General features: G+C 32.5%; 1 protein-coding gene across 1 annotated transcript; it reads left to right on the top strand.

Moving 5' to 3' along the window:
- The first annotated feature begins 7,645 nt into the window (after positions 1 to 7,645).
- LOC116117916 lies at positions 7,646 to 14,722 on the top strand. Its single transcript, XM_031403910.1, has 13 exons — positions 7,646 to 7,797; positions 7,879 to 7,940; positions 8,357 to 8,431; positions 8,560 to 8,635; positions 8,969 to 9,039; positions 9,212 to 9,313; positions 10,554 to 10,643; positions 10,776 to 10,850; positions 11,141 to 11,173; positions 12,265 to 12,342; positions 13,460 to 13,516; positions 13,979 to 14,091; positions 14,478 to 14,722. The coding sequence occupies exons 1-13, from the start codon at positions 7,743 to 7,745 to the stop codon at positions 14,491 to 14,493; spliced, it is 903 nt and encodes a 300-aa protein (XP_031259770.1). The 5' UTR covers positions 7,646 to 7,742; the 3' UTR covers positions 14,494 to 14,722.
- Positions 14,723 to 15,144: the final 422 nt, after the last annotated feature.

The raw sequence follows: 15,144 nt of genomic DNA, 5'->3' as shown, positions 1-15,144 counted from the left end.
AGGAGTAATTAAAATTAATGCAACGTTGATCTATTTGAACTGTTTCTTTCGTATCATATTTTATCGCCTAACTTAGGATGTGTATTAAATTCTAGCTTGTAACGCTTTATAAACATTATCAGCTGAATAAAGAAATTGAATGTACACAAATGGCAATGGGTACTTTAATTGAGGTCAATGATGCTGATCTAAGTAGTTGAAATTAAGTACCGTGGCCATTTCTATTCTAATTTAACAACCTCATCACAATATTAAATTAAGGCTTAACAGCATTTTGCTGGGATTGTTTGTTGTAAATCTACAGGGTGCCCTTCCANTTTGGAGTTACACATCGTTTTTCATTTTGTTGATTTTTGATCTGTCTGTGTACTTTGACAAGACTGATTTTGTTCATTCTGGTTTGTTGTCAGGGTATTTCATTCTCTGATCTTATGTGGGTAACCAAAAAAAGTATGACGGCTGCTGTTTCAAACTTGACAAACCATCTGGAAAATGTTACAGAAGCTCTTTCTGTAAGTTCAGTTTCATTCCTGCCATTTTCATATATTTTGGCTAGAGTTTTTATGTGGTTAAGTTTGCTTTGAAGGGCATTTGTGATAACATAAGTAGGTAATCATGAAAAATACACACTAGTGATTCATTCAGAGCATTTTTCATTTGCAAATAGATCCATTGATCGGAAGTTCCCGATTGGTTGTTTGTTGTAATTACCTTAAAAAAAAGTTTTCTATTGCTAAGCTCTTTACCATTTGATCTATTGATAGTGAGTCTGTTCAGTTCTTGGTAACTGCACCATCTTGTCCAAGCAATGGTTGGAATTTAGGATTTTTGAACTCTCTATTTATGTGCTTCAATGATTTTATTTGGGGCTCTTTGTTTCTTATTTAATAAATAAAAAAGAAAAAAAATGATTTCTTCTTGTGGATTCAATTTGCCCATTGTCATATGTATGGGCATTGTCAGCTTTCATACTAGACTGGGCTAACAAAATGTTTTCTAAATAAAAGGCTTATTCATAATATTGGGTAGATTTTTTTCCCTTTTTTATAATAAACTTCTATGTTATGGGAATTTCATTGATGACATATACTATTTTAAATGTCAATGAATGTTCTTTGAATTTCTACTTTAGCTTGAGAAGTCAATTAAATCTTACATATTAAACCTAAACCTAACCTCAAATTCAGAAACTAAAACTAATAATCACAGTTATATCCTATTGAAATCAATAAAAACAGTGATACTTTGTAGAAAATTGAAAGAATAACATGAGCAGTAGATATGAACACACAGAAAATATATATTTTAATGGGAACAGAAGTATGTTAAGGAGAATTAAGAGACATTAATAGTTTAATGGTGGCAACCAGGTTCCACAGCAAAATGGCAGGGATACTTACCAAAATACTCCGTGTGATTTGTTCAATATGAAAAATAAAAAAAGAAAGATTCATTCAGCTGAGACGGAAGAAAAAATTACTACAATCTTTATGTAAAAACTAAAAAGGTTGGTAACTGTCATAGCTATGCCCATGGTCTATTCTTCTTCTGGCATGAAAGGTTTTTAGTAATATCAGCATTGTTAAATTGGATTTTAAAATATTCAGAAGAAATATATAAGGTCTATTCTTATGGTGGTGCCACGTTTATTTTGAGCGGGCAATCCACATATTCTAAGGGGAACTTGTCTAGTACCTTATTAACACACTTGAATATGCTCACAGGTTTTTATTGTGTTCTTTTGTTGAACAGGTGGCAAAGAGGCATTTGACACAGCGAATTCAGGCTCTGAATGATAAAGTGGAAAAGCAGAATGAGATCTCAAAGGATATTCAAAAGAATGTGAGATTTTCTTTCAATACATTTCTCATGTACTTAAAACATGTGAGATTGCACATGCTTTGTATTTGTATCATTGTGTTTTGGACAGGTGTGTGAGGTAACACTATGCATTCCTTGAATGTTGTGATACAGGTCAAGGAGGCTTGTGATGATCTTTTTCAGGTTGAACATAGTTTGAAGGACTTACAAAGCTTGATTTTCTGTTTGGTGAGTTTTATAATCTTACTGTTATCCAAACTACAAATTTCAGGAAAATATCGTAATCTGCCATGCTGTGTCTTTTGATTCAGTCCCCACATTTCAGATTCCTGTTCCTGAAATTTTTCTCTATTTCCTGGCAACTATTCTTTAAAGAAAAAGAAAAAGAGAGAGAGGGTTAGACATCATGTTTTTCATTAGATTTCAGCCAACAATATGTGATTGCTGCTAAGCAATTCCTTACATGCTTGTAATCATATATCCAGATTCGCTTTTCTGAATTCAATGATTTTTTTCATGTTGCAGGATGGGAAAATAGATTCATTGGGATATAAGCAGGTGAAAATTTTATGTTGATTTTTTGTGTTTGTATGTTAAAAGCTAATTCAATCTGTTGAGTGCAGGAAAACGTATCTACCTATAGCTCTAAGTTTTAATTTTCCCAAAGTATTAATATTGGTTAATAATGAATTTATCTGGGGTCATAATGTTAAGTGACATAGATTGCCATCTTTAATGTACTATCTATAAGAGTCATGGTCTACTTTAAGTATCTATCTGACTAGCAGCTTGATAAGTAGAAACTTGTTTCACATTATCAATAAAAGATTATGTAATTTTATTACTTGACAACCAAACAAAGGAATTTTGAAAATTAAACAAAGATTATAGGAGAATCTTATATCACCCGAATCAAACGCAACCGAAGAACATAATACATTAGACAATACCAAAATATTTGAAAAAAAAAAATAAATTTATATGTGAAACAATTAAAAATTAAAATTTATATTTTTTGTAATTTGATTTATCCCAATACAAATCTTTTCATCAATCAAACTATTGTTTTGTTATAGATGATTTGAATAACTAATAAAAACAGTGGAATGTCGAAAACATTTGTAAAAGAATAGAAAATTAGAATCAATTTTAATAATTGATTAAATACGAGGTTTTTCAATTTAATGGAGGGTGCGGACAGATCTATCTATAGTAATTTGTAATAGGAGTTTTCAAAACTCCCGGCTGATTTTCTAGGCTCGGGTTAAGTGTAAATATGTCCGGTCGGGCCGGGTTTGTACAATCCATAGTGCAAAAGCTCACCCCAGCTCAGTGGACGAGGAAAACAAATAAAAACGAACTCCTCAAACCGGGCTGCCCAGAGTTTGTAGTCTAGGGGTTCTGCCTTCGAGGAAACAAGCTGAGCCATGGCTATGCAAACGGGAGTTAGTTTCCTAAAATAATGATTTTAGCTGGTGCAGGTATGAATAATTTCCCCTCTCGTAATTTATTCAGTTACAGATCATCTCTGTTTTGATCTGATTATGAGTTATTCGTAGGATACACGGGAACTGTATTGGTTAATAACGGTAAAATTATCGGATTTTGGGCAAACTGCAGGTATTGTTCTGTGATTTTTGTTTTCTCAAATTTATTTGTTGATTGATTGATTGCAATATATTTTGTGCTATTAGGCGAACTTTGAGGGTTTTTTTTTTTTAAATTTTTTTAACCAACTTTTTTTTTTGGAATTTCTATTAATTTTTAGTATTTATTAGGGCATTTACGTCTCATGGACGTGAGAAACCCTTTCTATTAATTGGTTATATTTGGATTAACGATGGTTCAAATTATGTATTTTGTCTAGTTCAGTTAGTTAGGATACGTTCTATTTTTGATCTTGAAAAGTATTATTTCTGTTTTCTACGTTAATAGGGAAAAATTAACCTTAACAGGTTAAGTATGTATGTATGAATAATGTCAGTCGATGGTAGTCTTAGGTTCTTTTTCTTTTTTTACGGAATTGGTGAAGGTTGGAAAGTTCTGGTGAACATGATGGTGATTCTGACCACACTTCTGATGCTGTCGCCCAGGTAATAACGACAGAGAGTTTGCTTGAATCGTGAACAAAATTTATATTTTCTTTTTTTTCATTTCTTGTTCAGTATGTTTTATATGCAAACTGAGTAATAATTCAATTTATTTTGAAATTCAAAAACAGTTACGACGTATGGCTATGGAGAGCGGCAGTAGCCTCAAGTAGACCGATAACTGTGCTTAATGGGACTTCTGGTGGTATTGTCTGATATGTCTTTTGTCTATTATATCAAGATATTTTACGTTATTTTATATGGCGATTTGTGTTAAAATTTTCTAATTTGGGCTACTTTTGTTTGTGTCTTTTGGTTTATGAAAAATGGGGCTAAACAATAAATGATTGATGTACCAAAAAGCTTAAATGTGATTGTAAGTAGATATTAGAAAAGGGGTTCACCATAAATTAAATTAATTGCATTCTGCTTTTGCATAATACCAATCAAGTGCTTTTTGATTGGTTGTATTGTTGCTCTTTGGTTTTAAAATTGCTTAATTGATGTCTTTTTCCCTCAACTTATGTTTTTCTAGGTAGTGCAAATTCCTCATGATTCCAGCTGCTACTTTGGGGGCGTTAGGTTATGGTTACATGGGTGGAAGTATCTCACTTTAGGCTATGGTTAATATGGTTCTCAGTGCTTGTGTGAACTTTAAAGATTATTATTTATTTTTAATCCGTAAGGTGCTAATAGATCCACTTTTTTAATGGTACGAAAGGTAATGAATAGTTAATCAGGCCTTTTAGGGGCTGTTTATGATTTTTAAAAGGATTATAGTAATGAGTGGATCTATTCCTTTAAAAAAATTATAGACAAATCCTAAAAAGATTTAAAAATCCTTATTAAACTATTCATTTACCTTTCATAAAATAAAAGAGTTGGTACTTCACTGAAGGATTAAAAAAGCCTTACTTCTTAAAACACCTAATTTCAAAGTTTTAAATTAAATTTTGTTCTTATGGCACCCTATAAATTCTATAAATGCCCTTCATTTCATTTTTTTAATATTTCAAAAAAGTTATTTTTTTTCTTATAACACACCATAAATTTCCCTTAACTTATGTTATATACACCCCACCATCATCAATCTTGAAAAATAATAAGGGGCGTTTGGTTTGAGGTTATGTGAGATTATTGAAGTTATGTCATATTATATTACTTGATTACCACGTTTGATTGTCAAGTAATATAAGATTCCAATAATCTTCAAATACCAATAGTATTTACTATTGGTAATATTAGAGGTAATCTTACAACCTCTATTTTCTTAGGTATTGTAAGATTATCGAAGTAATCTTTTTTTGTTATAATTCTATCTCTTATTAATATAATTTTAGGACGATAATACCCTTATTTTTAAATTTATTTACATAAATCTTGCTTTTACCATTTCATCCCAATTAATTAATTTTTTTTTACAAAATTACCCTTGAAATCAAAACAAATTTTAGCTTACCCAAGCCACCACCTCCACCCACTTGCCGCCAGCCAAACCACCGCGGGCCGACGCGTGAAGTCGTTGGAGATCGCCCGAAATCACCTTGAATAGCCGAGAGACACCTAGAAAAGGCCACATCGAAGCAGATATGGCCATTAACGGCCAGATCCATGGCCTTTACTAGCCATATCTGAATGAGATATGGCTATTAAGGCCATGGATTTGGCCGTTAATGGCCAGATCTATTTTGGTCTCCAACATCTCCGTCGCCACTCTATCACATCTCCTCTGCGTCGATCTCGTCTCCGATCTCATTTCCACCATCGACAAAGAGCCCAAGGTTGCTCAATCTAAACGATGCATTTTCTAGCTTCTTTCGGCCACTGACAACGGCGGATGGCGGTGGCGGGCAATGGCTTGTTGTGGTGGGGGTGATTTTGTTATAATATAAAGTTTTATATAAGTGCAGTGTTTTAGCTAAATCTGAAATGTTGGGGGTTAAAAGAAATTATTCAAAAATTAAAAATAAAAATAATATTATATTAATATTTAAAAAGACGGCAATTTAGTAATTTAAATAACATACCCACCAATTTATTCTTCCCAACCAAACATATTAATTTAACATACCCACCAATTTATTCCAACACATTTTTCTAAGGATTCCCAATAATCTTCAAAGTAATCTAACATTTCTAGTAATCCAATATTCCCTGAACCAAACACACCCTAATTAGATAATCAAGTTGAAAGTTTAGAAAACATTAAAACTTAAAAAAATGATTACAAATAATCTTAAGGGTGCGTTTGGTTCAGGGAATGTTGTATTACGGGGGAATGTTGTATTACTGGAAAGATAGATTACTAGGGAATCTTTAGAGAAATGTGTTTGGTTAGTTGAAATAAATTGGTGGGTATGTTATAATAATATGTTTGGTTTGAAGGATAATGAGTGGATATATTATGTAGATTACTAAATTGCCCTTGCTTTTAAATAATAATATTTTTTTAATTATTCTTTTAACCCCCTATATTTGAAATTTTGCTAAAACACCCAGCCATATAAAACTTTAATTTGTAGCAAAATCACTCTCACCCATCCCAAGCCACTGCCGACAGCCAGCCACCACCGTCGACAGCCGCCATAATGGAGCACGACCGGCCAGATCTGGCTGGTCGTGCTCTAGTAAGGCCTAATCCAGCCATGAAAAATCGGCTAGACCTAATCGTGAATATAGCCGTTTTATGGCCAAAGATGTGGTCGTGAAACAACCACAGATCTGGCTGTGAAACAGCGACTATTTCACGACAGATCTATGGCATTTCATAGCCAGATTTGGTCATTTTTCAACCATGGATCACAAATCCATGGCCGGAAACATCTTTACTGACACATGACCGACAAGATCCAGTCGGTCTTGCCCCTATATGATGACTTTTGCAAGCGACCAACGGTGGTGGCTAGCGGCCGACGGTGCTCTTGGGTGACTGGGGGTATTTTGTTAACTTTTAAACTTTTTTTTATGACTCGGGTGTTTTAGCTATATTTTCAAATGTAGGGGGTCTGGGTAATTGTTATTTGGTAGACATATGAGGACAAATGTGTCAGAAATGATAAAAGATTAAGAGCAAAATATGGTCAAAATTAAGATTACCTCGGTAATCTTATATTAACACTCATTGGGAAGGTAATCTGATTACTCCTGATATTACCAATAGTAAACATTATTTGCAATAAAAGATTATGTAATATTTTATTACTTGACAACCAAACAAAGGAATTTTGAAAATTAAACAAAGATTATAGGATGAATCTTATATCACCCCGAATCAAACGCAACCGAAGAACATAATACAATTAGACAATACAAAAATATTTGAAAAAAAAACAATAAATTTATATGTGAAACAATTAAAAATTAAAAATTTTATATTTTTTGTAATTTGATTTATCCCAATACAAATCTTTTTCATCAATCAAACTATTGTTTTGTTATAGAATGATTTGAATAACTAATAAAAACAGTGGAATGTCGAAAACATTTGTAAAAGAATAGAAAATTAGAATCAATTTTAATAATTTAATATAAAGATAAATTTATTATTATAAAATTGATTAAATAATGAGGTTTTTTAATTTAATGATAGGGTGCGAACAGATCTACTCCATAGTAATTTGTAATAGGAGTTTTCAAAACTCCTGGCTGATTTTCTAGGCTCGGGTCTAAGTGTAATTTATGTCCGGTCGGGCCGGGTTTTATTACATCCATAGTGTAAAAGTTCACCCCAGCTTTCAGTGGACGAGAAAACAAATAAAAACGAACTCCTCAAACCGGGCTGCCCAGAGTTTGTAGTCTAGGGTTTCTGCCTTCGAGGAAACAAGCTGAGCCATGGCTATGCAAACGGGAGTTAGTTTCTCTAAAATACTGATTTTAGCTGGTGCAGGTATGAATCACTTTCCCTCTCTCGCTAATTTATTCAGTTACAGCTCATCTCTGTTTTGATCTGATTATGAGTTATTTGTAGGATACACGGGAACTGTATTGGTTAATAACGGTAAATTATCGGATTTGTTGGGCAAACTGCAGGTATTGTTCTGTGATTTTTTTTCCCTCAAATTTTATTTGTTGATTGATTGATTGCAATATATTTTGTGCTTATTAGGCGAACTTTGAGGGTTTTTTTTTTTTTATTTTTTTTTTTTTTTTTTTTTTTTTGGGAATTTCTATTTTAATTTTTTTAGTATTTATTAGGGTATTTTACGTCTCATGGACGTGAGAAACCCTTTCTATTAATTGGTTATATTTGGATTAACGATGGTTCAAAATTATGTATTTTTGTCTAGTTCAGTTAGTTAGGATACGTTCTATTTTTGATCTTGAAAAGTATTATTTCTGTTTTCTACGTTTTAATAGGGAAAAAATTAAACCTTAACAGGAATTGATTATGATTATGAATAATGTCAGTCGATGGTAGTCTTAGGTTCTTTTTCTTTTTTTTACAGGAATTGGTGAAGGGATTGGAAAGTTCTGGTGAACATGATGGTGATTCTGACCACACTTCTGATGCTGTCGCCCAGGTAATAACGACAGAGAGTTTGCTTGAATCGTGAACAAAATTTATATTTTCTTTTTTTCATTTCTTTGTTCAGTATGTTTTATATGCAAACTGAGTAATAATTCAATTTATTTTGAAATTCAATAACAGTTACGACGTATGGCTATGGAGATGCGGCAGATAGCCTCAAGTAGACCGATAACTGTGCTTAATGGGACTTCTGGTGGTATTGTCTGATATGTCTTTTTGTCTATTATATCAAGATATTTTACGTTATTTTATATGTCGATTTGTGTTAAAATTTTCTAATTTGGGCTACTTTTGTTTGTGTCTTTTGGTTTATGAAAAATGGGGTTAAACAATAAATTGATTGATGTACCAAAAAGCTTAAATGTGATTGTAAGTAGATATTAGAAAAGGGGTTCACCATAAATTAAATCTAATTGCATTCTGCTTTTGCATAATACCAATCAAGTGCTTTTTGATTGGTTGTATTGTTGCTCTTTGGTTTTAAACTTGCTTAATTGATGTCTTTTTCCCTCAACTTGTGTTTTTCTAGGTAGTGCAACTTCCCTTATGATTCCAGCTGCTACTTTGGGGGCGTTAGGTTATGGTTACATGTGGTGGAAGGTATCTACTTTAGGCTATGGTTAATCTGGTTCTCAGTGCTTCTGTGAACTTTAAAGATTTATTTATTTATTTTTAATCCTTAGGAGTTACACATCGTTTTTCATTTTGCTGATTTTTGATCTGTCTATGTACTTTGACGAGACTGATTTTGTTCATTCTGGTTTGTTGTCAGGGTATTTCATTCTCTGATCTTATGTGGGTAACCAAAAAAAGTATGACGGCTGCTGTTTCAAACTTGACAAACCATCTGGAAAATGTTACAGAAGCTCTTTCTGTAAGTTCAGTTTCATTCCTGCCATTTTCATATATTTTGGCTAGAGTTTTTATGTGGTTAAGTTTGCTTTGAAGGGCATTTGTGATAACATAAGTAGGTAATCATGAAAAATACACACTAGTGATTCATTCAGAGCATTTTTCATTTGCAAATAGATCCATTGATCGGAAGTTCCCGATTGGTTGTTTGTTGTAATTACCTTAAAAAAAAGTTTTCTATTGCTAAGCTCTTTACCATTTGATCTATTGATAGTGAGTCTGTTCAGTTCTTGGTAACTGCACCATCTTGTCCAAGCAATGGTTGGAATTTAGGATTTTTGAACTCTCTATTTATGTGCTTCAATGATTTTATTTGGGGCTCTTTGTTTCTTATTTAATAAATAAAAAAGAAAAAAAATGATTTCTTCTTGTGGATTCAATTTGCCCATTGTCATATGTATGGGCATTGTCAGCTTTCATACTAGACTGGGCTAACAAAATGTTTTCTAAATAAAAGGCTTATTCATAATATTGGGTAGATTTTTTTCCCTTTTTTATAATAAACTTCTATGTTATGGGAATTTCATTGATGACATATACTATTTTAAATGTCAATGAATGTTCTTTGAATTTCTACTTTAGCTTGAGAAGTCAATTAAATCTTACATATTAAACCTAAACCTAACCTCAAATTCAGAAACTAAAACTAATAATCACAGTTATATCCTATTGAAATCAATAAAAACAGTGATACTTTGTAGAAAATTGAAAGAATAACATGAGCAGTAGATATGAACACACAGAAAATATATATTTTAATGGGAACAGAAGTATGTTAAGGAGAATTAAGAGACATTAATAGTTTAATGGTGGCAACCAGGTTCCACAGCAAAATGGCAGGGATACTTACCAAAATACTCCGTGTGATTTGTTCAATATGAAAAATAAAAAAAGAAAGATTCATTCAGCTGAGACGGAAGAAAAAATTACTACAATCTTTATGTAAAAACTAAAAAGGTTGGTAACTGTCATAGCTATGCCCATGGTCTATTCTTCTTCTGGCATGAAAGGTTTTTAGTAATATCAGCATTGTTAAATTGGATTTTAAAATATTCAGAAGAAATATATAAGGTCTATTCTTATGGTGGTGCCACGTTTATTTTGAGCGGGCAATCCACATATTCTAAGGGGAACTTGTCTAGTACCTTATTAACACACTTGAATATGCTCACAGGTTTTTATTGTGTTCTTTTGTTGAACAGGTGGCAAAGAGGCATTTGACACAGCGAATTCAGGCTCTGAATGATAAAGTGGAAAAGCAGAATGAGATCTCAAAGGATATTCAAAAGAATGTGAGATTTTCTTTCAATACATTTCTCATGTACTTAAAACATGTGAGATTGCACATGCTTTGTATTTGTATCATTGTGTTTTGGACAGGTGTGTGAGGTAACACTATGCATTCCTTGAATGTTGTGATACAGGTCAAGGAGGCTTGTGATGATCTTTTTCAGGTTGAACATAGTTTGAAGGACTTACAAAGCTTGATTTTCTGTTTGGTGAGTTTTATAATCTTACTGTTATCCAAACTACAAATTTCAGGAAAATATCGTAATCTGCCATGCTGTGTCTTTTGATTCAGTCTCCACATTTCAGATTCCTGTTCCTGATTTTTTCACATTTTCTGCAACTATTCTTTAAAGAAAAAGAAAAAGAGAGGAGGTTAGACATCTGTTTTTCATTAGATTTCAGCCAACAATATGTGATTGCTGCTAAGCAATTCCTTACATGCTTGTAATCATATACCATATTCGCTTTTCTGAATTCAATTATTTTTTTCATGTTGCAGGATGGGAAAATAGATTCATTGGGATATAAGCAGGTGAAAATTTTTGTTGATTTTTTGTGTTTGTATGTTAAAAGCTAATTCAATCTGTTGATGCAGGAAAACGTATCTACCTATAGCTCTAAGTTTTAATTTTCCCAAAGTATTAATATTGGTTATAATGAATTTATCTGGGTCATAATGTAGTGACATAGATGGCCATCTTTAATGTACTATATAGAGCATGGTCTACTTTAGTATCTATCTGACTAGCAGCTTGATAAGTAGAAACTTGTTTCACATTATCATTAGTTTGCTTAGTCCCTTTTTTTTTTTTTCGCTGTAACTTTTCATAAAAATAAATGCTGAGTTTGGTCATTTATTCTTGTTTATTGATTTCTATTTTCCAAATTGACATCCGTTGTTTAAGGATTTCGGAATTTGGCTATTTTGTCAATAGGGGACCAAATACTAAACCACTGTTCCTTGACAAATAGTTCATATTCAATTAAATAACTAAATTACCTTTTTATGCTGAATGAATCGTCCCAAACCTTCTTATAGGGCATGAAAATGGATGAAGTTTCACTAATATGTAATGCTACAGCAATGAAGTAAACGCGAATCCCAAAAAAAGGAAGAGAAAAAAGAAGGAAAGCCACATTTTGCTTAGATGTTGACACAGGGAATGAGTTTGTTCCAGAGTAGCATATTCTTTTAGCAATCTACTTTAAGTTTTTAATTTTAGGTATCCATTCCCTGGTCCTGTCCAAATAATTAAAGAATATCACTATTATATTCTTAGTATCAGATACTTTCTAACGGAAAGTTATCATGCATGGAAGTTTAAATAATTTACCAGTTACAATCAGTTTGATTTTGAAAATAACTAATAGTGGGTTTAGTTTTTTGTTTGCAAACTGGTGAAGTATGCTACTGTTTTTATTTTGCGAGATGATTATGAAAATTTTCTTAGGTTGGTTGTGGTAATTTATGTTGATGGGGATTATTGGTTGCTGGTCCATATTACCGTCAGTATAAATCTTGAATTTTCTGTTTATGTTTCCAAATTGCATTGGCTGTTGCTTGTGTTTGGATAGCCTATCTGTGTGCTTGAGGATGTACTTACATAATTCCTTTGGTGACAGGATGTAACGAATGTTGGCATGTACTACCTTTGTAGCCTCGTTGATGGGAAAGAAGGGAAAATGCCTGAAAGTATACAGGTTTGATCTATAGTTATATTAATTTTAAGTTTGTTGACTTTATTTATTTATTTATTTATTTCATTAGTGTGCACCTTAAGATTGCTAATTGGCTAGATCTGGTTAAAGTTATGCATGCCTATTGAAATAAAAGCATCATATCTTGGGTGGGTTCTGCTAGGGGTGGACAAATGCAGTACGGTTTTTGGCTGAACTGAACTGAACCGTATATTTACCAAAACAGTTTGTAAAAAAAACTTTACCATACCATACCATACCATATGAGTAATATAAATGAACCATACTGAACTGAAAAAAATTGTATGGTACGGATCTGTTTTAATTGGGGGGCTCTTTGATATTTTGTAGGGGGTTTATGATATTTTGTGGGATTTTTTGGTCATTTCTGGGGTATTTTGAAAAACAATTAGAGAAAAAAAAAGATAAACAGTTCAGTACGGTATGGTTCAGTTTGATTAAATCAAGAACCGAAAACCGTATGGTATGGTACGGTTTTTAGAAAAAAGAACCAAATGTTTTTTTTTTTTTTGGGCAAAAAAACTGTACTGTGCTGTACCCAACCATACAGTTTCATGGTTTTTTTGTTCCCCCCTAGGTTTTACAATCCATCTTCTGTAAGTATTCATTTTATCTGGTGGGTCAAGTGTCTCTGAGTGTACATTTGAGAAACTGTGAAATCATGTTAATTGGGTAGAGCAGTGGTTCTGCATTTATACAATTTGGTTACTGATTCTTCTGATCAGAAAAATGGTTCTCAATCTAATCAAGAGTGTCCAGAATAAGATGAAATGTTTCCCATACAATCATAATTAAAAATTATACTTTCCAAGAGCTCCATAACAAAACTCTATAATAGAAATGTCAACCTTTTTAGTAAAAATTCCCCAAAAGTTGGATCTAGAACTAGAATTTAGGTTTTATAGATGTTCAGTAAGGGTATGTGATGAATCTACCCAAGCATACATCTTTTAGGAGATATTGGATGATTTCTTCTATGAAACAGGGTATGGTCGCATTAAAACTTGCATCATGTACTGTTTCTCAGCGAACCAAATAGCAAATCCTGTCTGCCACAACTTCTGTGCATTTAAACTGTTTGATTGGCTTTTTCTTGCAGGATAAGTTTAAACTCGGTGAAAAGGCTCGTCATTTACTCAAAGCTCCAGGTTCCATGGTATGTATTGAAATTTAAAGAATTCATTTAATTCTTATTTGAATATAAGAATTTTATTGCTTTAACAGTTCTAGGTTCATGGTTTTGAGACGGGGATATAGAGGAATTTTAGACAATAACTGAAACTTTAGCTAGTATATCGGCAATGGTTTTCTTAATTCAATAAAAAATGAATGCTACAAGCTTTTAAGGAGATTGATATATGACATAAACCATAGGTAAGTACTTCCATAGTTAACTGCCATGGATTAATCCTCTTGATGAGAGCTTTTGACATTGAATTCAAAGCCTTATATAGTGTTGCCCCAACTGTTAATATAACCTCTATAATTTTTGCTAGTGGCTGTTAGAGGCCTTACATGTAAGGTCTAGCTCACTTTTTTAAATTTCAAACACTTTGGTTTTTATCAGATATTTATATTCTCCGGTATGGCATGAATATTTTGTACTACTCTATTTCAGGGACTTCAGGAAATTACAGATTGTGTATCTGAAACTGTCAGTCAGAAAGCTGCAGATAATATTCAGAAAGTGGGTACCAATAATTTTGGCCACCAGCAAAGAGTATTCTCAAGGTTTGAATTGTAAATCTTTTCTTTATATGAAATTGAATGTTCAAGTGTGTGTGCGTGCTAGGTTTTGGGCAGCAAGCATATAGACTCATTTGATTAATGTGTTTTTACCTATTGCTACTGCTGTATATTTCTATTCTGATATTGTGATTAATTTAGCATTAGAGTGAGAAGTCTTTATGGTCTGCTACATTGCTGAGAAAATTTTAGGACGAGAATGAAAATACATGATATATACGAGTGTTCACGGGGCAGGATCTTACACAAATACCCATGGCATTGCTAAAGACCTCGTTTCATTTATTTATTTTTATATTTCACTTCTAAAGCTTTTATATTAACATGAAAATGCATGTTATATTAACCGTATTTAATATAACATGATGCAGGATCACTTCAGCATAGCATTGGAGACAGCTTCATTTTGAGATAAACATTTATGTCCAATAAAAATGGTAATTCATTGTTACTCTTTTTTCCATGTACTTTTTGAACACGGTTGGTGTTCATCACCAGGTTGTTGCTGTATATAAAATATGAAAATTTAAAAATGTTGTTTAGTGGTAGTTGCTGCAACGATCTTGGATCCAGTCAAAATATATAGCTAAGATAAATTCAGCATTATTATTCAATATTTGCAAGTGTTGTGAGATTTTGAAAGTGAGTTTCCTGCACTAACCCATTGGATTGCTGTTACACATAAGAGAAAGATAAATAACCCTTCTACCCTTGTTGTATGATCATTTAATTTTAGCATCCTCAAAAAATCTCACTTGCTCCCTTTATTAAATTGGTTTTTAACAATTTTGGGGAGGCTTTTGCATTGTTTTAAAACCCTGATCGGAGGGCAACCTGTTGTCTGGTTCACGGGTCAATCAGTCCAACCCAGTTGGACCGGTGACATTAGCACAGAAAAAAAAAAAAAAACCTGTTTTTTATTTTGTATTTTGTATTTTAGCATTTTCATTTTTTAATAAGACAATAACAACTTAATTATTGTCTAACATAATTCAAAATTCATATTCAATAACAATCCTAGCATAATTTAAGTATTTA

This window comes from Pistacia vera, unplaced genomic scaffold (assembly GCF_008641045.1).
Source record: "Pistacia vera cultivar Batoury unplaced genomic scaffold, PisVer_v2 Contig825, whole genome shotgun sequence".
Lineage (NCBI taxonomy): Eukaryota > Viridiplantae > Streptophyta > Magnoliopsida > Sapindales > Anacardiaceae > Pistacia > Pistacia vera.
Note: the sequence above shows the minus strand (reverse complement) of the source record. Positions and strands in the feature narration are given on the sequence as shown.

What these genes read in the sequence shown, in the direction of transcription:
- LOC116117916 (XM_031403910.1), top strand. Translation starts at nt 7,743, where the DNA reads ATGGCTATGCAAACGGGAGTTAGTTTCTCTAAAATACTGATTTTAGCT. An exon ending in ACTGATTTTAGCTGGTGCAG is followed by an intron (nt 7,798 to 7,878) that starts GTATGAATCACT and finishes AGTTATTTGTAG; the next exon opens with GATACACGGGAACTGTATTG. An exon ending in AAATGCCTGAAAGTATACAG is followed by an intron (nt 12,343 to 13,459) that starts GTTTGATCTATA and finishes TTTTTCTTGCAG; the next exon opens with GATAAGTTTAAACTCGGTGA.